This window comes from Mugil cephalus, chromosome 10, assembly GCF_022458985.1.
Source record: "Mugil cephalus isolate CIBA_MC_2020 chromosome 10, CIBA_Mcephalus_1.1, whole genome shotgun sequence".
NCBI lineage: Eukaryota > Metazoa > Chordata > Actinopteri > Mugiliformes > Mugilidae > Mugil > Mugil cephalus.
The window spans coordinates 11533803-11559731 of NC_061779.1; the positions used below are offsets into that span (position 1 = coordinate 11533803).

The 25929-nt window shown below is 44.0% G+C and overlaps 3 protein-coding genes across 6 annotated transcripts; 1 reads left to right on the forward strand and 2 right to left on the reverse strand.

The window, feature by feature from the left end:
- Nucleotides 1-1806: 1806 nt before the first annotated feature.
- Nucleotides 1807-13692, forward strand: LOC125014753 (lysine-specific demethylase RSBN1L-like). 2 transcript variants are annotated; one of them, XM_047596085.1, is made up of 9 exons: nucleotides 1807-2325; nucleotides 2591-2722; nucleotides 3033-3047; nucleotides 3145-3854; nucleotides 9224-9361; nucleotides 9475-9617; nucleotides 9720-9887; nucleotides 10039-10150; nucleotides 11272-13692. In XM_047596085.1, exons 1-9 carry the CDS (start codon nucleotides 1842-1844, stop codon nucleotides 12934-12936), a joined length of 3567 nt encoding a protein of 1188 aa, XP_047452041.1. In that variant the 5' UTR covers nucleotides 1807-1841; the 3' UTR covers nucleotides 12937-13692. The 2 variants fall into 2 exon arrangements, with proteins under 2 accessions (XP_047452041.1, XP_047452042.1); XM_047596086.1 differs by lacking the exon at nucleotides 3033-3047 and having other exon boundaries at nucleotides 1808-2325.
- A 1322-nt stretch (nucleotides 13693-15014) lies between these two features.
- On the reverse strand, nucleotides 15015-16566 carry tmem60 (transmembrane protein 60). 2 transcript variants are annotated; one of them, XM_047596088.1, is made up of 2 exons: nucleotides 16403-16566; nucleotides 15015-16110 (listed from the first exon to the last, which is right to left on the reverse strand). In XM_047596088.1, exon 2 carries the CDS (start codon nucleotides 16062-16064, stop codon nucleotides 15660-15662), a length of 405 nt encoding a protein of 134 aa, XP_047452044.1. In that variant the 5' UTR covers nucleotides 16065-16110; nucleotides 16403-16566; the 3' UTR covers nucleotides 15015-15659. The 2 variants fall into 2 exon arrangements, with proteins under 2 accessions (XP_047452044.1, XP_047452043.1); XM_047596087.1 differs by having other exon boundaries at nucleotides 15015-16143.
- Nucleotides 16567-17965: 1399 nt separating this feature from the next.
- Nucleotides 17966-25610, reverse strand: prr5a (proline rich 5a (renal)). Of its 2 annotated transcripts, none has more exons than XM_047596462.1 (11): nucleotides 25309-25610; nucleotides 23971-24101; nucleotides 21644-21907; nucleotides 21478-21558; nucleotides 20875-20923; nucleotides 20686-20743; nucleotides 20489-20580; nucleotides 20241-20381; nucleotides 19219-19354; nucleotides 18841-19119; nucleotides 17966-18761 (listed from the first exon to the last, which is right to left on the reverse strand). In XM_047596462.1, the coding sequence occupies exons 3-11, from the start codon at nucleotides 21772-21774 to the stop codon at nucleotides 18484-18486; spliced, it is 1245 nt and encodes a 414-aa protein (XP_047452418.1). In that variant the 5' UTR covers nucleotides 21775-21907; nucleotides 23971-24101; nucleotides 25309-25610; the 3' UTR covers nucleotides 17966-18483. The 2 variants fall into 2 exon arrangements, with proteins under 2 accessions (XP_047452418.1, XP_047452417.1); XM_047596461.1 differs by lacking the exon at nucleotides 25309-25610 and adding an exon at nucleotides 24324-25274 and having other exon boundaries at nucleotides 21644-21769.
- Nucleotides 25611-25929: the final 319 nt, after the last annotated feature.

The following is a 25929-nucleotide window of genomic DNA, read 5'->3' on the forward strand; positions in this document are numbered from 1 at the left end:
TCTGTGTTACGGGGACCAGAAATAACCCTACTTTATTATCCTGTGTCCTTTTTCTCTAGGGCAACTGTTTAAGAGTTGGTTGCGCAGTGTAACACTGTGTCGATGAGCGATTTGGGTCAAAAGAAATAAACAAATCTCGTTTTAGAGTAAGCCAACGTCAGCACCGATGAACACTGTGTATACTACCTTTCCAATCCCCTCGGCAAATTAATACTTTGACATTTGTTGCTGCATAGCCGGACCAGAGTGGCGTATTAAGAGATGAACGAGGGGGTCGTTTGACAGAATGGCAGGAAAAAAACTTTATTTTCCACATTGTTCCTGGATTTATTTCAATTCTATGTCATAACACAAGGATAACTTCCATCCAGTATTCATATATTAGAAACTACAACATTTGGCCTCACATCAATTTCAACGATGTTTTTATTAAAGGAGTAACCGTTTCATTGTGCAATGATGTGATTTTCAAAGGGACACCTCCCAGTGTTTGAATCATAATGGAACAGTTATGATGGTCACTGACCAATTTCAGAGGGAAAGAAAACCTCCGAGTGTAATTAAATAACTTTACTGCCATCTACTGACACTTGGAAGCAATGAATCATAACGCACAGAGTACTTAATTAAATAACAAGACTTATAAACATAAACAACACACAGGGATCATCAGATCAGAAATTATTGCAAAAAATCATAACATCTTGCATAAAATCTTTACTTTTTTGATGGATATATAGAAGAAAGAAAAAAATAAAGTCTATACAGTATGCAAACTTCCCATTTTTACTATTTAAATATTAGAAAGACATTTACTTTTCCCATAAGTAATACATTTTGCCAGTCAATTAAAAAATAGTTATCCTCCAAAATGGATTAGGAAAAATCATAAATAAATAAAATGTTCCCTTAAATTATTTAATTTAATAAAACCCCCATTTACGCCTTGAGTTTATGGCCAATAAATAAAAACAGGATCAAAACAGATGTCTCCACTGTCAGATGAGTGAGTGGCTGTCACTAGTGTTTTGTCATGTGAGTTTCAAGTTGTTGGCAGATGTTCCAGATAAAACCCAAACTCCAAACCAGTCATTTGGGACTGAATAAGAGACTGATCATGATGATGATGATGAAACAGCTTCAAGAAAAATAAAAAAATAAAAAAATAAATAAAAAATAAGTCCAGCCACTGTTGTTGTTGTTGCTGTTTCTACATAAACTTAACATTCATGCAGCCATGATTTAGTGCTGTTGTATTAGAGTACATTTTCACTATTGTCATATCATAGTGTAAACGCACAATGAAATTTTTACTTTGCAAGTCTAATAACTAACTAAGTCTAATAACAGTAATTAAATAAAAATAAATATGAAATTTTAAAATGCTATATATATATTTAAAAACAAAACAAAAAACAAAACAAGGTGCAAGATAAACCTGCTAAATGTTAAATCTGTGTTATAGATACATTGAGTGGGAGTGATGGGGACTCGAGGCAGCGGTATATGAGCAGGAGTCTGACGGCTCGAGGGTCGAAACTTTGTTTTCGTTCTTATTTGACAATTAAAACCGATCCACTCCATCTTTTATCTGTAGTCCGGGGTTCATGAAGGCCCCTCTGTGGGCGGCCCTCCTCTGTTGTACCGATGGTAACACCGCAGTCTGTAGCACAGTTCCGCCTCTTGTCCTGCAGGCTGTAAACAGACTGCCCCCCCTCTCCCCTCCCCCCCTCTTCCTCCTCCTCCTCCTCTGTACGTCTTACGTCACTACCCAAGCCCCGCCCCCGGCCTAGCTCTCACGCACCAGTTACGTCTGACCGTAAAAAATAGAAACTTCCAAGATGGCCGAGTCCGTGGACTCCATGCATTTCGCAGCAAACAGCAAAACAAATTCCCCTAAACCCCTTATAGCCAAACGACCGCCGGAGAGTCGACCGCAGTCTTCCAGCGACATTTTCCCACCGCCCCCAAAGAAAGTCCGGGTGGAGGAGAAGGGCGTGAAGCACAGGAAACTGAACGGAGAGGTGTGCGCAGGGGAAAAACACAACGGGAAGCAGAGTTGTGGGAGCCCAGCGAAATGGAGTTTCGGCCCGGCCAAGGCGAGCCACTCCACCGCCGCCGCGGTGCCAGCGACTCCCGCCCGGAAAATCTTCAAAATCAGCAACTTCCTCGCGTCGCCTCCCAAAATGAAGAAGGCGAAGGAGAAGCGGCACAAGGAGAAAAGCAGCGAGGCGCAGCGGAGCTCAGTGTCTGGTGTGGAGAAAGTGAGCCCAGCTAGCTGCCATACAAAGACCGAGAACGGCGACGTGAAAATGCTACAGAGAGGTAGGACGGTGCAGCCAGGCTGTCTCCACAGGACTCACTTTAACCAGTTTATGGCCAAATTAAACCCGCATCTGAACCTGTGCAGCCTTGAAATGTTTTTATTGCATTATTACATAAGTCACTGTACTCAAGGCCCCAGTATTTATTAGGCCCAGGTGTTGATTGATATACATACACGTGGAAGTGTTTGCTCGTTATTTATGTCTCTCAGCGTGCATGTAGCAGCATTTCACCCGGGCCGTGTCCCCTCTGCTTCCCTCCCCAGATCACCGCGTGAAGGAGAAAGACCGAGAGAAGAAAAAGGAGAAGAATAAAGAGTGGAAAAATCACAAGTTGCCACCTGTGCATGACATTGCGAGGGAAAACGGAGAAGTTGTTTCGCCGCCGCCGCAGAAAGGTGGGAATGAAAGGAGCTGTCAGCACGAAAAGTCACATTTTACATCGTTTTTTGGAACAGCTTTGAATTTTTTTCAGTCTGTTTTAATAAGTTTTCTCTGCATAATGTATGAGTGGGGCAACTTTGCCCGAGTCAGTTCTGAATAATTTTAGAAAACAAGAAATAAAGTTTTAAGGAGAGATAAATGTTTTTATTTCTGCTGGTTTGAACCGCTAAAATTATTTATACTTTTTGCACTTACTTAACTTTATTTTTTTGTATTAATGCTGTGTTTTACTTTTCTATCCCCTCTCTTATGCTGCCTCTGTAGAGTTTCTCACTCCAGGTTAGATAGATCAAATTGAATCAAATTTTACTGTAACCCACATCACTAGAGATGCTCAGCGTTAATATAAACGAACAACTCCTGTCTCTCACCACAGACTCCAAGGAGAAGCCCAAAGCTGGCTCGGAAGACGACCTCATGCTGAAGAAACTCAAGAAGAAGAAGAAAAAGAAGCACAAAGACGGCGAGCGGCCGAAGGAGAGGCACAGCCGGCCCAAAATGTGTCACCGCTCATGTCAGACCGTGTGCTCGGGAGTGTCCGTGGGTCTGCCCGAGTTCCTCGGTCGAATTAACGGGAACAACAGCAGCAACAACAGCAGCGGCCTAATCCACGCCGCCACCACAGCAACGCAACAACAACAACAACAACACCAACACCACCACCACCAGGATCCCGCTGCTACCTCCGCCTCCATCTCCTCCATGGTCCGGGAGAGGCTCGGCTACAGCTCCCCGCTCCACTGCACCCCGGCGCCGGGCCTGCTCGGCCTGGAGTTCGGCCGCCTCATCCACGTCGAGCAGCAGGCCAACGGGGGGGCGTCCGTGGCGCACGCCTACAGCGAGCAGCTCGCCTCGCTGCCCCCGGCCGAGATGCAGCGCTTCGCCGAGGAGTTTGTCACCCTGTCGTTCAGCGAGGACGAGACTCAGGCTGCCAACTTTGTGATGGGAATCATCCACGGAGCGGCGTCCTACCTCCCAGACTTCCTGGACTACTTCACGTACAAGTTCCCCAACGCTCCGGTAAAGATGGAAGTTCTCGGGAAGAAGGACATAGAGACGACCACCATGGCTAATTTCCACTCTCAGGTGAGAATGCTTGTTCGTTCGTTTTTTTTCCGTCTTCGGTGGGCGCCAGGAGGAGAAGGGGGGATGATACTGAAAAGTGTCACTTTGTAGTGTGGAGGTGTGAGCGGCGCAGACGCAGCAGACGTCCATGTCCAGATTGTTACTGGGTATCGCTTTAGAAGCGATGGTGGTAATGGCACCTTCAGTTGTTGTCTGCTGCCGCTAAAGAGCGATACTTCGCGGTCCGAAGATGTGACGGCGAAAGGTTTTCAGTCTGGAGGCCTGTTATCGTGGTCATGGTCTGTGTTTTAGTTTTGTTAATAATAAGTCTACTTCTGTTCAGTCTAAACTTTAACAGTTTCTAAGTGTTGTCTGTCGCTTTGTGTCTGATAGCCTTCTGTTCTTCTTCGAAAGATGTTAGATTCCTGGTTTTAAAGAATTTTAGAGAAGCTTTCACCCTGAGTCTAAATGAAGCTTTGATGTTCAGAGGTCAGATTTTAATCAAGTACTTTATAGTCTTCCAACTGCAGGAGATTAAAAAAAAATACAGTTTTCATTTAATTTGTGCTTTATTCCAAACTAAGAACAGTGTTTACCAGTGCACGTATCAGAAATACACTCACGAGCCACTTCATTAAATACACGAGCGAAAACAAATGCATTCGACTGTAACAGTAATTCATTACTGCACCACAAACTACATCCTCCGAAAGTAATCATAGATGGATAGATACTTTATTTATCCTGAGGGAAATTCAAAGTCCAGCAGCTTCATCACTGATATGAAAGATATTTAAATTATATTATAATAATAACAATGATGTGGAGGGTGGTGGGCATTGTGTACCCAATGTTTTGATAATTGAATCTTTATCAACCTCTTATATTTCTCACAGTTGCCTGAAAAATTACAGCACATACCTTTTAATTGATCCGTCATAAAACATTACTAAATAGCAGCATCTTATCAGACACAGTTAAAAAGTCTGAGATCTCAGATGGTTAACTTGAGTTATCTTAAAAAGTCACATTTTCATTTACAAAACCTTAGGATTAATGTCCCCCTCGCACCTGACCACAGCTTGTAATTTAGCGTCATGACCATGTCGGTAGAAGAATCCATTTAGGTCAGGAAATTATTCATACCAGACCTCTTTCTGGGAAGAAAATTATTCCAAGGTCTCCCGCTCTTGATCGTGCTGATGCTCCAAGTGCTTTGTAATCAGATATTGCTTCAGCTTGTCTGGCATCATGACTTCCTCCCTGACCAACATAAGGCAGATGGTGCGTTTCGTGCTGTTCTCGGTTAAAAACTAAACTTCACACAAGTGTCACTGTAATTTCCTGATTTAGCTGATTTGAGCTTATCGTTGCTCCGGCTGTGAAAATGTATTTTTAATACGAGCAGTCGGCGATGAGAGCGTTTCATGGCCTCAGAATCAGAGTTTCTACCGACTCTAAACTTACACTTGGGAGTAATGGATTCAGGATCACGTGCATTTTATTGCCTGGCTGGGATGAAGTGTCCTGCATGCGACAGAATCATTGGTCTCCACTTCTTGTTTTACATCTTCTCAGGGATCCAGACACATGTTGATTTGTTTATTTTTAACAATTTTCATGCCGTTGTGAACCTAATATCTCAGAAATTCTTAACATGCGACACAAACACTCACTCACTCCGGCATGAATTGATTCACATTTTGTGGCGAAAGGTCAAAGGTCGGCATCAGTTTCACTTCACAACATTAATCTTTGCCCATAACTTGACATTTACAATATGAATTATGTGAATACATTTACCACACGTGTCAAATACAATAACATTATGACAATTATGTGATGTTCACAAGGTCATTATGTTGTTCTGCAAAAACACTTCCTAAACAGTCTGCGCTGCACGCGGCAATATTACACAGCGATCAGCCACAACATTAAAACCACCAAACAGTGAAGTGATTGACATTGATGATTTCATTAAAATTAACTGTTCTCCTGAGGAAACCTGAGCCCTGGTACTTATTGGGATGATGCCTTGAGATGAACTAGGTGCTGGGCAGTTTGACCAAAAATGTACATCGCAGTATTTTGTTCACAACATTTTCTACTGGTTGAGAGAGGAATTAATGCAGCAGATTGACTAAGGATGGAGGATATTTTACTGCCATGATGAGTAAATTGTAGAATAATTCCACACTAGTAGTAAAACTGGTTTGCAGGGCCCCGTGTTAGCACTCCATGCTGATGTGGAAGGCTTTGACCTTAACTTCATATATTCTTGATATTCCAAGACATAAATCTAAGATGTACATCAGATTTTTTTTTAAACCAAAAAAACCCAAATTATTTTTGGCAAAATTCTTACATGTCTTCTTCTCGTTCTTAATTTTCGGACCTTTCCATCTACACCACGCCTCGTAGTTACAGTTGCTCCATGCGCGTTTAAAAGCGCTACATTGAAAATGCTCAGAAAATGTTGTGTAATCAAATACACCAGTATATTAATAATTCATATCATAACGGCAAAAAAAAATTCCAGTACACCACCCAGCCTTAAGACTAACTACCATGTAAATATAGTTAAAATATAGAACACAAAGTGTGTGATCCTTGTTAGCAACGACATCCACGTGATGTAAAAGAAAACGTGTTTCTTTAGACCTGGTCACTTTCTTCCTTATTACCGTGGTCCAGTTCTGATGTTCACATTTTCAGTGGTGTGGATGCATCAGTGAGCGTTGGTCTTCTAAACGAGCCTTTCGCCTCGTTCACCTCTTTTCCTTCCACGGGCCACTTTTCATGGGGACCGACCCCTACAGACCAGAAAAACCCGACAAGAACTGCACTTGTGGAGATGACTTAAATACTAGACATGCAACGCAAGGTTGTTTTTCACTTACTGCTTCAAAAAGACAGTGCACTGTTAGGTGCAGAGGAATGAAAATATGGAACCGTTTGCCACCAGTTGTTCCACGTTTACCGAGTAAAATACAACCCTCAGTCCAAATAGTTTCTGATAACATGATCATCAATGGGAAATTTTCATGAACACGTCTATGCAGTTTTAGTGGATTCATCACTATTAAGATATATATTAAATACGTTTTTCTTTGGGTAGTTTAATTGTTGTTGATGCATTTTTATCTTATCACTGAGCAAAGGGCATCATTTAACTCAGTTCCCTCTGTTGTTGCATCTCTCATATAGTTTTAACATCTATAACAGCCACACTGCTGCAGCTGTTTGTTTGCAGTTTTTATATAGAAACACAACATAGATGCACATTCAGCGCTGCGTTTTTATTCTGTTACTTTATTTTCTGCTTGCAATAGATTACGATCTCATGGGGGGTTCAACTCTGGCGTCTTTAAAACTAAACCCCAGGGTCACATGAGCCGAGTACCATTTATAAAACACTGTCATTCATGAGTTGCATCACAAGATATTCACACATAGTAATTGTCGTCCCTTACCACGTTTACGTGGGCAGTAATGTTCTGCTAATAATGACATAATTGCCCAGTTTGAATATTAATTCACATAAACTGAACTGGAGGACTTTTTTTTAATCAGATTGAGAAGGTTTATATAAACTTTTGATTGTCTTTTTATTGGGGAAATATTGGCATCTAGTGACCGTGTAAACACTGCATCTTAATTTGTGTTGTTTTTTATTTTATTTAAGACAAACAACCAAAACACTTAACAGGACGGGAACAGAACAATTTGTACTGAACAACGAACAACACAGAAGTTTATGTTCTCTCTGTGTGTGTGTGCGTGTGTGTCGGTGTGTGTGGGTGAATATTAAGTCTAGAAGGAAGTTTATATTTTTAACACACATGAACACATAACATACGCAAGAAGAAGGTCCCCGTGGGGGCAGATTTTTCTCCTTCATGTGTTGTAAACATCATGTGACGTGACGATAGAAACGCGACGTTAGCAAAACACGTTGTTCTTACAAGTGTCTGAAAAGATGAATGAAGCTGAACTCGGTGTCTGTGTCTGTCTCCCATTATTGTCAATAAAGTTGGGATCTTTTTTTTATCAACTCTTGCCAAAACATTACGTACACTAGGTAATCAAATGTATTATAACACTGCACTAAGTCGTCCTACTTTATGGCTGTTCCATTGTTCGGTTCAGGAGCGTTTTGCTTTTTGCGGTGATGTTAAACTGGATTAGTGTTTGTGTTACTTAGTCTAATCCGTGGACTAAAAATGAGGTTGTCAAAATATTAGGTGCAACACAATGTAATTCAAAATGAAAACACAGTTGAATCAACAGTTCTCTCTCTGTTATTTGAACAGATGCTGACGACCACGACCTTCACGAAGCTAGGATTTAGTGCAGCGCTGATATATTAGAATGTATTTGTTTACGCTTGTGGACCTAGTGAAGTGTATTTGTTGTTGACGGCGAGGAGAATAACTTTATTGTACTTGATGGTTTAGGGCATGTAAACGCATAAAAGTTAATGGGTAGTTTTTCTTAACGTCCACGTAACTCACTCACTTGTTTCCAGTGTGACCGAATTACATTTTGTTTGGAAAACAAATGGATTATAGAAAAAAATAAATTATAAACCCTTTTATGCCACCTCTGGGGAGGTGAAACTCCGTCCTAATGGAAGTAAATTAAACTCAAAGAGCGCAGGGAGTCGAGGGACCTGAGCTGTGTGATTATATTTTTTTCACATAAACATAAACTGAACGTGTATAGATAGGTGGTTTTCTTGTATTAAGTGAAACATTAGACTTAAATGTGTATCATAACGAATGTATCTTATTAAATACAGCGTGTTTTTCCACCACAAACACACGCTACTCGTATTTTGAGACGTTACAGTTCAGGAAAAAGCCCGATTCTGAAACAGGATTTCTGAGCCGCTCTGATGCATCATCCGCGCTTCGTGATTTCCTCTTCACGCTGTTGAAGTGAGCACTTTCATGTTGACGTTCGTTGTACGGAACCATTATTTTGCGCTGCAGTCACACTCTGATTCACCAACACGGGTTCCACTTGACGCCTGATTTTGTTGTCGGAACTTAACAAGTCTGGAGTCGACGGTGACTGAATATTTAGGATGGTGTTTAATTCCTCAGAGTGACGCTGGCTTACCTTTTTTTTTTTTTTTTTTTTTCGTGTGCTGACATTTACTTCTATTGATGAGCGCTGGGTGTTGAGGAGCTTTTAAATTTCTTTATTTAAGGCCCTGTCAGCTGGATGGCTGGTGGTACTCTTAATGAGAGCTTTATTGAAGGCAGACGCATTGGAAAACACCATTTATATTAAGAACACACCAACAGCGTAGGGCAAAGAGAGAGAGATGTTGTGATTAGTTTTTAGACCAGACTGACCGATTCCTGCTGCGTCTGATCGTCCAGGTGAAGCGGACATATTCCCAGGGAACGTACCGTGCCGGGGCCATGCGGCAGGTCAGTCTGGTCGGGGCCGTGGACGAAGAGGTCGGAGACTACTTCCCCGAGTTCATCAGCATGTTGGAGGAGTCGCCCTTCCTGGAGGTTAGTGAATAACCCGCGCGCGCGCTCGTTTGTGTACACACCTTCGCGGCCAGCGACGACGTCTGCGAGTCGCCGTGATGTAACCTGACATTTCTCACCCGGTATTTGTGCAGCGGACTCTGCCCTGGGGAACGTTCTCCAGCCTGCGTCTGCAGAGCCCCACCGAGAGCGACGACGGCCCCATCATGTGGGTCAGACCCGGAGAGCAGATGATCCCCATGGCGGACATGCCAAAGTCACCCTTCAAACGGAAAAGGTGTCACCAGCATCTCTAATTTAACAAAAAAATGTAGCAAAACCAGCGAAATGCTTTGTCTTTTAGCTGCACGTGTCTTAAACATACCCTGACTTTTTTCAGGTCCACCAATGAGATAAAGAATCTGCAGTATCTACCCAGAGCCAGCGAGCCCAGGGAGATGCTGTTCGAGGACCGGACGAGAGCCCACGCCGACCATATCGGCCAGGGCTTCGAAAGACAAACTACTGCTGCTGTTGGCGTGCTGAAGGCCGTGCGCTGCGGAGAGGAGTGAGTGAAAAGTGACACCTTTCTATGTTATCTCACACACAGGATACATCGCACCTGAATGCCGGTGACTCAGAGATCCCCGCGTCGTCTTATAATGTTGTGATCGTGAAGTCGGGTCAGTAAACAGGACTTTCTCTGCGTTTCCTCACAGCAGCGACACTCCTGCTCGGATCACCAAAGACGTCGTGTGTTTCCATGCTCGAGATTTCCCAGATGTGGTCATGAGGCTGCAGCTGGACCTCCACGAACCCCCGCTGTCTCAGGTGGGTTTGTTTTCCTTTTTTTTAATTAAATCTGTGTGTAATCTATATGATATTAAATCCAAAAGGCGTTTTTAAAAAAAAAAAAGGAAACTGGACTTCATCCAAGTAGCTTTGTGAGTTCTTAAGGCCTGGTGGGAAGTTGAGGTTTAAATAGGAAACTATGGGTAAAAATACATCAGAAACTTGCTTGACTTGTTTCTCTAAGAAACCAGAAACCGGTGCCGCTAATTTCCATTAACGACTGGATACTTGCGTCGTTTCCTTTTAAACCTCAACTTCCCATCAGTCTCTTAGAACTCAAGACGCGACTTGGATGAGAAGTGAAACCTCTAAAAGAAACTCTACAAGTTTTGTGTTTTTATTTAAACATCTTTTGGATTACCATGACTGGAGACTGAGAATCGCCCTCCTCACAACCATCACCAGTTTATTATCACTGCTCTTCTCAACCCGATTTATATTATTTGACATTAAACTTAGGAGAATTTGGTAGAAATTAAGAGGATAAAATAACTGCTTTTAAGCGAGGACACTGCAACATTTACTCCCGTAGATGACGGGCAATAATCATCCTGTTAAAAATGGTCATCCCATTAAAAAAAAAGGCTCAACATAAAGTGTTTGCTTCATCTGTTTATAGCACATGTAGCATGAGTCCCTCCCTCCCTCCCTGACGGTAGCTCTGATAAAGCTTTAGACGGGTATCTCTCTCCTTGCTTGTGTTTACAGTTTTGTCCTCTTTAAACAGCGCACCTCCCACGAGATTTCAGAGTGAGATTTCACCTTGAGAGGAATCCTATCCATTATGTCCTTGAAAGTCCTGTGCGGACTGCAGCTGTGTCGGCTGCGGTGGCTGGTTGATAGTGCCGTCGCTATTTATTTGATTGATTGCAATGATTTTTGTAGCCATTTAGACTGTAAATATTATTAAAGGATGGCAAATGTTGGACATGTGATTCTCCTAACGAATACTAATAATGTCCAGAGTGTGCAGGTATATCTGCTGTAACGATGTTATCATGTGTCGTGTTTAGTAGTTGATACACAAATAGTCTACTACACACAAATGTAAAAGGTTTCAAGACATCTGAGGGTTTCTGAATGTGTCTCTGCCTTCACAGTGTGTGCAGTGGATCGACGACGCCAAGCTGAACCAGCTCAGGAGGGAAGGGATCCGTTACGCCCGCATCCAGCTCTACCACGACGACATCTACTTCATCCCCAGAGGAGTTGTCCACCAGTTCAAGACCGTGTCTGCGGTCTGCAGCCTGGCCTGGCACATCCGACTCAAACAGTACCACCAACACGAAGAGAACGAGGAGGACAACGACGGCGACGAGGACGGCGACGAGGACGAGTGTTCGCCGGGAGAGGCGACGCTTAATATCAAAGAAGAGGAAGAAGATCAGGAGGGAGAGGAGGAGTGCGACCTCGCTGTACAGACGGAGGTGAAGCTGGAGGAGGTGGAGGAACGGGAGGGGCCGTCGCCACAAACTCCTCCGACGCGGATTTTCAAGGAGGAAGAGCGAGAGAACAGAGCGGAGACGGAGGAGACGTCGGCAACGGCGCCGCTGCCTTTTGTGAAGAGAGAGAGAGATGAAGGTGTTCTCACTCCCACACTAATGGAGCCCAAAGCTGAGGAAGATGTGAAAGATGAAAGTAAAGGAGCTGCAGACATGTGTCCGACACAACAGAAGAGCCACGGGGAGGGAGCAGTGGACGGTGCCTCCTTTAAATCATTACAGCCAATTAGGAAGGAAAGCGATGTGGAAGACGAGAGGCCGCAAAAGACGCCTCTGCCGGGTCAAAAAGACAAAAGCAAAGACGGTACGACGAGCACTCCAAACACCCCACAAATCAAAAAGGAAAGGGATAAAGGAAAAAGAGAAAAAGATGAAAAGGAGAGGGCTAAAGAGAAGAAAGACAAGGACAGAGTTAAAGAGAGGGAACGGGATAAGAAAGACAGGGGGAAAGACAGAGACAGAGAGAAGGACAAGGTGAGGGAGCAGGACAAAGTCAAGGCCGAGGGCGGCGCGCTGATGCAGCCGCTGCCTCAGATGAAGAAGAAAGAGGACGAGGAGCGGACAAGAGAGGGCAGCAAAGCCTCTCAAACCGCCCCGACGGCTCCGAGAGACGAGAAGTGGACCAAGGAGTGCGACTCGAAAACACAACCCCACTCCGTCAAGAAGGAGAAGGAGCACGACAAAGACAGAGGAGGCACGCAGGCGGCGTCTCACTTGCGGCCGGACAGAGAGGAGGCTCGGGACGCCTGCACACACAAACACAAGTCCTCGCACGGGAAGAAGGAGAAGAGCGGCCACAGGGAAGGCAAGGACAGCAACGCGTCGAGTGCGCAGGGGGCGCAGGCGAAGACGGGGAGAGAAGACGGGAAGACGCCCAAACCCGCCGCCATCCAGGTTAGGAAGGAAGGAAAGAAGGACTTCGGCAGCAAAGAGGAAAAGAAGAAGCCTCTTTCTGGTCCCGGCCAACCAGAACACAAACAACCACGGACGCTCGTCACCTTTGACCTTTTTAAGCCGATGGAGGCTCACCAGACTTTTGCCCTTTCCTTTACAGACAGTAGACCTAAGACCCACCACCACCACCACAGTGACTCTCGAGGCTCGTCCTCTAAGCCCGGGTCTGACGGTCGGACAGTTGTGCCGTCAAAAGGACCAAAAGTAAAGGACTCGGTGCAGGGGAAACCTGCCGCGGCGCTACAGGACTCGTTGAAGCAGCCCCTGAAAACACACACAACCCACACACAGAAAGACTTCTTAATATGAATGTCTAGATGTCTTCTTCTTTTCTTTCTTTTTTTTTTTTTTTTTTTTACTGTACAACTTACGCCGAGGCTTTGTTAAAATATTTGGAAGTGCATCCTTTGTTTCTTTGCTGCATTATCCCTGCGGCGATGAGACGAGTGCGCGTTCAAAGCATTTTAACAAAGCCTAAGAATGTAAGCTAAGTAGCTCACTTCACGTTTGTTAGCAGATGTATGTAGGCTTTATATAAAAATGTTATGTGACCCGTGTGTCAGTGCCTGTGCACTACTTAGCTTCGCTCTTTAAAGCACCTATTTTAGGTACTGGACTAGCCAATCTGAAAACAACCTGCTACAAGAATCGACTACATCCACCGTTTTGGACACGACTGAGCCGACACCCTCTTCGCTTTGTTACTCTAGTCTGTGGAGTTTGTTGTTTAAAACACTCCTGAATCAGAGCAAAGTGGTTGTTTTCAGACTGGACTGTTGGACTCACACAGGGCTGTAAATGATACTGTATGTACCAAAACTGTACAGTATAGATGTTATTAGCACCAATGTGAGAAAATGTATACAGAAATTGCATATATTTTTTGTAAGACAAGTTTTATTTTCCATAGAACTTATTTATATCATTTACTGTCTGTTTTTATTTGAAACCGATGTATGTGAAAAATTTTGTTGTATATACATTTTATTTCCTAAGATAAGACTTGGTAGTGTGATTTATACTCTGATCAGAACCTCTCAATAAATGGTTCAATATGTTGACTTAGTCGGCGTTTATGTCTTTACTACATCATCTATTAGCTACTTTTTGCCAGATACAGCAGCAAATATTGTTTTAAAAATGCCAAAAACATTAGATGTGATGTTTTGTGTGGTGCTCTAAGCTCGTAGATGTGCCACGCCAGCGTAACCAACCTTAAAAAGCAATGCAGTCAAATAGTAGAAACCACACAGAAACGAATCACAGCACCACAACTGTCGGGGGGAAAAAAGCTACCATGAAACCATTTGATGACATCTTGTCATCTGTTGATAAGTCTACAAAGCCCTGCTCTACTCTTTACAGCTGTTTCAAGCTTTTTATCATCAGAAACATTAAAAAACATTCAAAATTATCCTAAACCAGACCTAGATCTAATTTGCCCACATATCTATTTTTAGCCACAAAACAAATTTGCCTGAAACTGCTCAACTGTGGCAACGCAGGTGGCTGTTAAACCTGGTGTCACCTCCATCAATCCTCTCAAAAGAAAACCCAGTCCACCCAACCTGTACCTATAATATTAACAAACAACAACATGTTAAATGTCATCGTGCTCACAACCTAAACTGACGGTGGCACGCTGACGTATACTTTGTACAGCAGACAGTTATGATGATGTGTCATACTACACCAAACAGCCACAACATTGAAACCGGCGATAAATGAAGTGTATAATATTGGCTGAATTAACGATTAACGAAGAAATGTTGTTTTAAATGTGTCCTGCAAAAAAGAAAGAGGAAAAAAACGCTCCCTACATCCCAGTCTGACAAAGTATCTGCAGGATGCGCTACATCAAGTCTGATCCACAGAAGCCCCGCCCAGCAAAACACAGGACCCGCCACCAGTGTCCCATGTCCTCGTCTCAACGAGTTCACCGCTGTTTTGTTGACATTAATGGGAACAACACACTGGCCGGGTGGTTTTAATGTTATGGATGGTAGGTGTGTGAAAAGCACAGCTGTTTCTAACAATGACAGTCCTGGTGAACCAGCACCCTGACTCTGCAGCGGTTAAATGAAATTCAGTCGTGACTATTTTTTATTGTTAACACTCGTGCTTTTCCTACTGTGACATGTCAGAATGTCTGCAGTGAAAAACATCCATTAAACTCCACCTGCAGGGAAGCAGTGCAGCTGAAGCTGAGGTTGCACTTACTCGAAGCCTCTAAGGACAGACGTGTTTACCATAATAATGTGAAAGAAGTGCTGCTGCAGCGGATGATTGTTGAGCTGGGAGCGTTTAGTAATTTGAATCTGAAGTGTCCTGGTGTCACCGCTGCACAGGAGACGAACACGGTTGATTTAGAGACATTTTGGCAAAAGTTTTAGAGTGCAAAGAACATTTAATCCACACAGTCAGAGGAAGTTCTCACGTTACATTCAATTTGTGTTACTGACAAAGGGGCCATTTGATGTTTGGTCTATCACATAGGAAGATGTGAGGTTTTAGCGTCTGTAACAAGTTTCATAACTACTTACGGCTCAGCTGTGAATTTTGCATATCGAGGAGATGGTACACATTTTTCTACCACAATGCTCGATCACTATTTCTATTTTATCCACGACCCAATCTCACCTGGTGTGGCCCGTTTTTCTCTCAATTGCTGATTAAAGAGGAGCCAAAAGGCAGCAATGTGAATCCCACAACAAAGTGAAGGCATAATTTATTCTCAAGATACCAAACCATGTGGCTGGAGTTCCATTAACCACCAGCATGAGAAAATGCGACGTTTTCTCTCGCGACACTGATTTCGAACATCTCCTATTTAACGCCCGTGTGCCACATGTGTAAAGCCCACTGGGACCCTAAACCCAGTTATTCTACACGCTGGCGTTAATGTACAGTGTCAAGTAGCAGAGGGTTTTAATGTGAACGGTTAGTGATGACCTTCAGCGGCTCATCCTTCGTCTGAGAAGTTTTTTTTTTGTCCCCATCACATCATCTCAAAATCAACATCCTCCACCAGTTCAGTCCCTCCTGTAGTGGAAAACACTGCGTCCCAGCTCCACCAGCGCTCCACCCAGCAGCACCCACAGAGGGACGCACACCACACTGACCCAGATGTCCGTGAGCCTCTCCAGGCGGGAGCACAGTGTCAGACAGAAGGCCAGCTTCAGGAACAGGGCCGTCAAGTACCACAGCCTCTTCTTTAGGCTCTGCTCGCCGTCCCTGGGGCCAAAGTCTGGCTTGCAGCGGCCCGCCATCTTCACTATTAGCATGAGGATGAGGATGGTGTCAAAGGTCCAGACAGGGAGGAAGATGAGGAACCAGTTCCAGTTGATTTTGGAGTCCAACTTGAGGACCAGCATGATGAGGAAGATCAGGGCAAATATCCAGGAGAGGAGCACTCGCTGGGCCAGGGACATCTTCATCTATGGAGGCCTGGCACAGGGCCAGTGTCATCCACACCCGGAGAGACTGGAGAGGAGGCAGGAGACCAGACACACAGATCTGAAAATACACACACGCAAAAAAAAAAAAAAAAAAAAAAAAAAACACAATAGACCTCTTTCTATTTTAATGTAATGCTACATTAATGAGCACATAAAACTCAAGTTCACACATCAAAACAGCCAGCTCTAGCACCCACCCTTTACGTTTCAACTCTCCTTTAGAGATACAGATGTTGTTGTGTTCATGCTAACACGAAGCTAATGTATGCTAGCAAGCTGTATCTAACTTGCGACAACAATGTTCAAATATATCTTACCGAGTTCACTCGAAGGGCCGACGTGTTGTCTTAAAAACTAACTTTGAAACACCAGCTCCTCGCCGGGAAGACGAACGGCAGCACTTTAAAATGTTTAAAGTTTTAACAGCAGCGCAGTTAGCGCTAGCTTTCAGTTAGCACTGACATCCGGTTTCTCATTTCAAAACAAAAGTACGTTTTTAAAGCAACTTGCGACTTCCGGTAACTATTTGTTTAAAAAGCAAAAGCACGATTTTATCATTTTTGAAACATGTATTGTATGGGAAGATATTTACACATTTTTCTATCACAATCCCCGATCACTGATTTTTGGCCAGGTGATTCTCAATCCAAAACAAGTGTATATTTTTCTCATATTTAAAGCCTGTGTACCACACTGCATAAAGACCCAGTTTAAAATCCTTTTTTGGAAATATTAAAGTTACTTAATGACTCAAACCTTAATTTAAATAAGTGAAAAAAAGCTAGGATCAATTTATTAAATGTGATATTTCCAAAATGAACCTTTCAAGAGTTCATAAGGAAATTAAAATGCACACAATTGTAGTATGTTTAGAATTTAGATTGCTATGCAAGTATAAAATGTAGAAATATCAAATTCTTCATGCCTGGTTATGCCAGATTTATAACAGTACAACTGGAACATAATAGGAAAAAGAGAGAGAAAGAAATAAACTATATCCAGGAGTGACTGCTCATTATCTGTTTTATTTAAAAATCTCTGTTTCCTCATTTATGTAAATATTAATACACGTGCGTTGTTCAAAACAGAAAGGGAAAGACTTGTTTTTTAAATATTACTCAAATTTATTTATTCTTTACTGGGCTAGTATAACAAATTAATACAAAGTACAACTCCGTAGACATCATAGATTGTCAAAAAAGTAAAGTACAAAACGCTTGAGGTAAAACATCGTTGAAAAAGATTCAGTTAAAAAGCCCTTATTAAAATCTCACTTTACACCATCTAGCTGTCCTAAAAAAAAACAACAATGCACTTTTATTTACAAGGTAGCGGCGGTGCAAAATACAGTGTGTGAGACAACATTCAGTCAGAATTTCCATGTCTTTGTCAAATGTAAACAATAAACATTGTCATATACCTTGAAATCCAAAGCTAAACCAGAAAATCAAATGCTGTCACACTGACGTTTGCTCTAAGAGCGCTGCTGGCAAGGTAGAGCAGGAGACCTCATTACGACCAAGCAGAACACAACAGAGCGCAGACGGAAAATATAAAACTGTTGTGAGTTGTTAACACATATACAAAACAAATCCGTGAAGTTTGAAACATGATGTGTATGGAAAGTTTCTATGGCCGGCAGCTGCACGGCCAGTTCCTCCGCGAAGGTCTGTTGGTGAAAACCTTTTCATTTCAACTTTTATTCTGAGCTGAACCATAAAATGTTCCTCATTCAACTGAAGGACACACATAACAATATCGTCCTTTTTTTACTTCTTCTTTCTTATTGCCAACAAAACTCATAAACACACCAAAACCATGGAGGCGTCAGTCTGCGTTACGAAGCGGGTTAGAGATATAGTTTTATTTTTAAGTAGGCGAAATCATTTTTGTTCTTTTTGCAAACTATACTGTTTGTTAGGGACTGTTTTCAGCTGCCGATCAATACACACGTGATGCTTGGTTAAGTATTTACAGAGACACTGTCGGAGATATAGGGACCGTGACGGCATGGCTCACTGATATGTTTGCACAAGTCTTTGGACGAAAATAGAGCTCTGTGATATTTCAGAGGCAATATTCGTTTCTTTGATCAACTCATTGTAAATTATGAACTTTGTTGACAATAAGAAAATGTCCTTTAAGAACAACACATCCACAGGTCTTTAATAACAGTACCAGTTTGGGATTTCTTTTTTAGCTCGTTAAGGATTAAAAGGTTTTCACCCGCCAGTGAAAGCACTTGGAGGGGACTCGTCATAGAAACTCATTGTACCACAGTTTAGAAAAGGAAGATGGTACCCTTTTAATCAAACACAGTTGTAAGACTTCTTCCCATTTTCTCCCAAAATATTATAGTACACACTGTGGGTTTTTTCGTCTCTAAAGGCAACCGCAGTTACACAGTGCTCTGCCTGCTCTCGCGGCTAAGCCCCATTGCCTCTGAGGAGTGAGGTGGGAAATCAATAAATATCCCATCTGAGTCTGAGTCGGCAGACTCTAGCACTTGTCCAATTATGGTTTCAGGGCTGGATGATTCACTGGGCGGCGTGGAGGATGCACCTTTACTGAGATCAGTCATTGTTGTCGTGGCCTCGGTGCCGTGGAGAGCTCCTGAGGAATGAAGTGGAAGGATGGCGGGAGACGAAAGAGCGCCGGCTCCGGCTTGTATGATGCCTATAAACGAGACGATGCCGTGGGGTTATTGTTATCAGTGATAGACGCAGATGTGCGAAAACAAAAACTGAAAGCCTACCATTGAACTGAGAGCCCACACACAGCCTGTTGGAGGCAGAGCCAGACAGTTCAGATCCCGGGGCCAGGTCAGCGTAGGCGAGTCCTTGGTCCTCCAGGCATGATATGATCTCACAGGCTGAGTGCCGCCGGATTCCTCCGCTGCCAACGGAGCTGGCATCGGGATCGTACTCGGCCACTGGGGTGAGCAGCAGAGGAATGTTGTAGCTTTTAGATCGTACCACAGGGTTTTTAGACGGTTGATCTCCAGGCTTGGGCCAGCCCCAAGGTAAACGCTTATCTGAAAAACAAGAGCCAAGCGGAGAAAGATGTTATTTATTAAGTTAAATCCAGCCTTACAGACAAACAACATTTTCCACCCCCCGTTTTTCTGTCTCACCAAAAACACAGCACTGGGCCTCGGTGTCGTCTCCAGAGTAAAGCCCGTGGGTGCCCAGGTAGGGCGAGACCACCTTCTGAACCAGAGACTCCAGCCGAAGGTAGTCATCATTCACGCCACGTGACTCATGGACCCCCTAAACACGGAAACCCCGAGGCAGACAGCACAGGAGACTGATCGTTAAGTCTCAAATACAGTTGTTTCTTAATGCTGATGTCAGACTTGATCATGAGAATGAATCATTATTCAAATATATTATGGCTGCAGCGTCTTAGATGTGTTTTGAATTTGGTGCATTACATCTTCTTCTCATGTAAACTGAACAACTACGACTGTGGAGCGAAGTAATAATAAAAAAATAGATAAATAAATAACGATCCAGAATCAGAAACTGCATACAAGTCACAAAACGGTTTTAGTTTTGTATGCAGTGAACACATTTATGTGTTTGTGTTAGTTCCAATCGCACAGTCGTGCGTTTATGTTTACACTCCAATGCCAGTTTATTAGGTACGCATAGTCAAAACTCATTTACAGTCCTTCAATGAATCAGTACTATTCCGGAGAAGGTTACGGCGTTCGGTTTCCGCAGAGGCGCTGATTTACTTTTATGATCGCGTTTGTTGCTGCATTGTTGTTGTTGTTGTGCAGTTGAATTGCGTTGCTTTGTAATGAGAGGTGTTTCTTGCTGATGTGGATACACAGGAGAAACATTCAGCGTGATGCAGTGCAATTAAAAGCGATCACAAACTGCTGCATCCACAACGGTTGGACCAACACGTCTCCGATTTCATGAAAAAACATTATACTTGCCATAAACCGGGAATGGATCGGCGGAGGATTAATTGTAGCACAGTGTATAATAATAATATTAAAGTGGTGTCTATAACAGACTCCAGCACTTAGATAGGAAACACTGGACTGAAGCTGGAACATCCTGATGCTCCTTGTTATGAACAGTAGCAATAACACAAACAGTGAGTGAGCCGAGGTCAAATTTGGGTTGACTCCCGCGCGCTTACCTGTAGAATAAGCAGCATCTGTGTAACAGAGGGGGGCACACGGGCCCGCGGTCGAGACAGGGCGTCCTCTAACTTGACGCTCAGGACTATAGTGTTCCTGAAGTGCAGCAGGGCGAGCTGTCGGACAGAAGGCTCCTTACCCTGCGCGCGGGAAGGAATGCATGAAACGGCAGCTTGAGTGGGCGCCGCGGAGGAGAGGTTGTTGCGTCAAAGACAAAAACAAACAGACTCTTCAGGAGGCTGCGTACCTGAACCGGGTGAAAGATGGCCTGCAGCATCGAGAGAACGTCACAGAAGAAGAAGTCCCAGGTCTCTGCCAGAGAGTCCAGCAACTTCTGACCTGCATGGATCACACGGGAGAAAGAAAAGGCTCGCCTGAATCTTAATTCGACAACATTACCCCGGACGATTTATATTTTAGAGATAATCAGAACTAATTCGGTACCTTCGTAGAACCTTATCTTGTCCCGTAGGATGACCATGCCTTTTGTCAGCAACTGGTTCTGTGAAAAGAAGCCAGTAACTATAAACGTCTGAGGCACTGTTGCTGCTGAGCCGCTCACGATGCTCCAGTAAATATTATTGTCTCATGAAACAGTGGGTTTCAAATATGTAAACGAGTGTTTTGTGTTACCTGAAGGTATTCTGTGAAAAATGATCCCAGCTCAGTCTTCAACAGATGCCTGAGAGAAGAAATATGAGGCATTTGTTTAATTTCTGCTTTGAAAAAGTCAATCTGAGGGTAAACCATTAGAATAAATATACAATAACAGATCAAACTGAGTAAATGTATTTATTTCTAATTGGGAAAGCAATGCTAGTAACCAGGGATTCGTTCCTAAATTATATTTAATTACATAAGAGAATCTCATAGTAAAGCCACGGGATGTAAACTACTCGATTAAACACTGGGCTCTTTGTATGTAGTGAAAGAAATGTGTGTCAACCTCCTCTCGGCTTTTTTTGTACATAAAAATATGTTTACTGAGCTATAATGGAGGAGGGTAGAAGTGATGTGCCTGGTTTGGAAAGATAATGAGATATCTGGCACAGCCACATGACTCCCCAGGCCCACATACAGCACACCACACACAAACAAACTCATTCACAGTAAGACATTCAGTCAGCGTGCAGTACAGACAGTAATTATAATAATTATGGCAGAAAATGACATCAAGAGTCTAGCGTAAGATCCTTCACAGTGCTCGTGTGTGCAGCAGTTCCCGTCTAAACTCACCGGACACCTTCATTAAGGACGTAGAGTTCGTTATCGGCCAAGCCCTTCTTCTGGAAGACTGCTATGACGGCATTGTGGATGCTGGAACACGAAACACACAGAAGCTGGTTCACGTTACTTCCGTTTAAGACATTTAAACGCGTTCATTTGGCATCATTCGGCGTACCTGTTCCAGGTGGCGTTGGCTCCTGCCCTCTTCTGCTTCTCCCCTCTGTCCTCCGGTGAACTTTTCTCGCTCTTCCCCAGCTCGCTGAGGCTGGGAGAGCTCATCAACTTCAGCCGGTGCAGAGTCCTCATGGGGTAAACGTAAAAGGGGGGAGAGAGAAACAGAAACAGAGTGCGTGCTAAGTGGCAGTGGACAGCAGAGAAAGAAGGTCAGGCGATGAGCCGACGTGCACTGAGACGCGGGGAAGGAAACACGAGGAGATGGCTGGAGGGGAGAAGGAGAACATAAGCAGCGTGAGTTTGAGAAAGGGAGTACGCAGAGGGATACAGCACAGTGACAACACAAAGAGCGGCCGGTGGCAGAGGAGGAGGGAAGTAGGACAGAATGATGCATGGTGAGACAAGGGCAGCACACTAAGAGCAGGATGGGTGGAGCCCAGCGTGGAGGTGGGCCACAGAGTCGCTGCACTGGCCGCAGAAAACAATAGCACATGCACTGATGGGGGCACAGTCTTCTTCCCTCTCTGCCTCTGTGTCGGTACAATACGACCATTGATGCAAACAAATATTTATGCAGGGCACAGATGCCAGAGGAACTGCAGGGTAAGCAGAGGGCCGAGGCGGGTTGGGACTTTGTTGTGCTTGTGACTGTACAGAGAGGAGGTGGAGGAGGAAGTCGTCCGGCTTATTAACAACAACAGAAACAGGGTTAGGAAGCAGTGACACAATGTGGGACAATGAAGAAGCTCTTCCTGCTCTCCCACAGCTGGACGTAAGTGGCGCAGGATGAAAAACAGCAAAGAAACAGGAACTTGACCAATGCTGGATTTTTCTGTGGCGAAATGTGTGACCGTTCGTCTTCACGCCGGGGGAGTTGGACGAGAAGATCGGGGGCGGCTAGCTCGGCTTAGGTTAGCATAAAGAACTGTAAACGAAAGGGAAACGGCTAGCCCGGCTCCGACCAAAGGGAGTTACAGACCATGTAATGAGGTTGTAAAAGTCCTCTCTTGTGCGATCAGCTGCAAACTTTAACGACAAACAGAAAGCATGCTGTTGCCATGGAAACAGCAGCGCGAGCCGCAACATGAGCAGCCACCCTTTTCTCTTTTCTTTTTTCTTTTTTTTTTTTTAAGGCCTGTGTTTGTTTACATTTTGAAACATTAAATATGCTGAATTACCTGTTAACCGTTCCTTCCCGATACGCTGGATGCACTGACAACTCACGCGTCAGTCTATTGTGCGCTTTCTTGATGACCGTATAAAACAAAAACCTCTTTCTCGTTTTGTAATGACCTCTCATCTGCAAACTTATACTCACCAGCCAGTTCATTAGGCGCAAGCAGTGTAAAATAAAACACTGTAATTTAACAGTCCTGCACTAAATCTTTCTTTAATATAATGGTCGAGCTGTAGCTGTAGATTCACCCATGTACACTTTTGTAATATTATTGAATTAAATCATATTATACTGACTCATGTTTCTGTTATTTTGACAGCCCTGTTAGTCAGTGGGCTAGGCATAAAAAACAGAAACATTTCTGCATTTCATTTAATCCAGTTTAACAACACCACAAAGTACTTCCTCCAAAGCGATCATCCACTTCAGTTACTACCTTTCTTACACCGCTCCAACACAAACTGAACATTAAAACAGTCATGAAGGAGGATTTAGAGCAGGTCTGTTACATTAGAATACGTTACTTTTCACTGGTGTACCTAATGAACTGGCAACTGAGTGTATTAACTGATAACAAGCTGAAATTTTAAGTCGATCCACCTTAAAAGACACATGACTCCTAAATGTTGATTTACCGGTACTTCAGCGTGACTGTTTTTTGTGCATACTTTAGCGCAGCCATAAGAATTTATATCAAACTGAAACAGTTTTTCAATTTTCAGGAGAGATTGGTAAAAAGTCGCTCTCTGAAAAAGAAAAAATGATGAATCCGTACCCACGCAGTCCTGAAACTCCCTGCTGACAGCACAGCAGTAAACAACAGACTCCCCACCCTCCCCATTCACACCCACATACACACACACACACAGCACAACACAACACAACACAAACACAGAGAAACATAGAGAGCAAGTGTACAGATTGATGAGATGTACACACATGAGGAAATGAGTTAATCAAAAGTCCCACCAGGAGATAATTATCATTAGGCCGGCATGTGTCGCAGCAAAGCTCAGCTGGGTAATGAAATCATCTGGGACCAGGGAGGGTGTGATTCTTATTTATTTATTTTTTTTTGAGAAGGCTAATGAATGTTTTATGCATTTTCCGGGAAGCTGCGCGTTGTGAAATGTTAATACCGGGAGCCTTACCTCCTGATTGGATGCTCGCTGCTGCTGTCCATGTCCGGGCTCGGGGGAGGGGCAGAGAAGGTGCTGAAGTTGAGTGACAGGGGTCTGGGGGAGGGCCGGGAGGCGTGCCTCCGCCGTAGTCCATCCAGCATCTGGACATGGAGAGGGAGGGGAACGATGGAAAAAAAATCAAGGTTTAAGTAAAGCAGAGCATAAAGGAGCGATTAAGAGTGGATCAAAGCAGCCGTGTGAGGCATCAGTGAAAAATGTCTGACACAGTCATGATCCCCCCTCTCCCCCTCTCCCCCTTTACTGAAAGAGTGAGTAAAATAAGAAGCATTAAAACACCAAAAACCAAACACAGGGAGACTTACGGTTGGACTGGCACAGGACGGGATCAAACCACACATCTATGACCTCTTCAGAGAACAAACACTGACTCCTTTCCTTTTCGTTATTGTGACGGTTATTTCGTCAGTAATGGTGTTTCACAATCACAGCTCAGCCTGACACACACACACACACACACGTACGCACACACGCAGGACATCAGTGGAAAGAACCTGTGTGTACATGCATCCCTGTGTGTGTGAATGGTTCCTGTATAGGTGTGTGCTTACAGTCACAGTGTGTTTGGGTGTCTCCCCATAGAAACATACTGTACATAGTAAAGCACCATCCCCTGGTCAGAGGGGAGAACAACAGTCTGGGTTGTCACTCTTCAGACAAAGACTCAACACAAGCCTACTTCACTGCCACCCTGCATGCAAGGGATAAAAAAAGATGTGGCTCGTGTGTTTTCATCAGGCCTGGTCTTGTGTTTCATTAGAGTGATATCACATTTCACTCAGAAACACACACACACTCACAAACACACACACACACACACACACTGTCTAGTCGAAATGCCATGCCACGCCAGTCTGGGCATTTCTGCTTTTGTTCACCCCTCCTCCTTGTCTTCTTTTCGGGGCGACTACAGTCGGATCGATGCCACTTTTGATTTACATTAGCCCATGTCTGGTTTTGGTCAATACATTTCTCAGTGTGCTGCTGTTTTTTCGACGTTAGAGGTCCAATCAATCGGCCCAATACGCAGCCACTAGTCCACGTTTATCCTACAGGGAGGAATGTACAGCCAGTCGTGCGTACGTGGAGCTTTTTTATTTTTTTTCATACCTGCATGGACGAGAAATTGAAGCAAAGTACCAGAATACACAAAAGCATTGTGTTAAGAGCAGACGCATGCTGGCACGGAGGCAACAATGAGTCCCACATATGCATAAAAACTGGACCATAATGGCCACAAAGTTGCCGTATGTCATGCGCCTCTGCCCGCCCACTGTAGCCTGTACTCACCGTTCCTGATCCTGTCGTGTTGCTCCTGATGGGATGAAACGGTCATGTAGTGCAGAGGGGACGTGTTTACTGTCCGGGCTCATCAGCGGCTGGCTCCTCTACTGCTCCCCGCCGGTGTGCGCACCCTCACGGGCATCAGGGTGCGGGCGGATGAAGGGTCCGACCTGCGGTGCAGTGAAGGGGGACTCATTCATGAAGCATGAACCGACGCTTGCTTGCTCGCCTGCTCGCTCTCCGGCTCGCCCCCGCTTTGTTTTGACGAGATGCAAACGCGAACCTGGGCGCGGGCACGAGTGACGAGGGGACGCGCGTTATGGTTATAGCTGTATGCAAAACAGCTGCAGGGAGGAAAAACACAAAGATAGTATTTTTTATTTTTTTCTCACTTTAGGCGTTCACGGAACAATTATTATTTTAAATGCAGGCAATAAAAGGGCAGATTGCCAGGTGTATATAGAAAAAGACACACAACATACTAACAAGCTCAGAGCCACACTGCACTGGCACTGCAGTACAACACCACATGCAGGTGTGCAGTCAGTACTGGAGGAAGGCATGCATGTGCCACGTTGCCTTGAACTCTCGCATGCATCTGGGTTTATCAACAGAGAGGAGATAGTA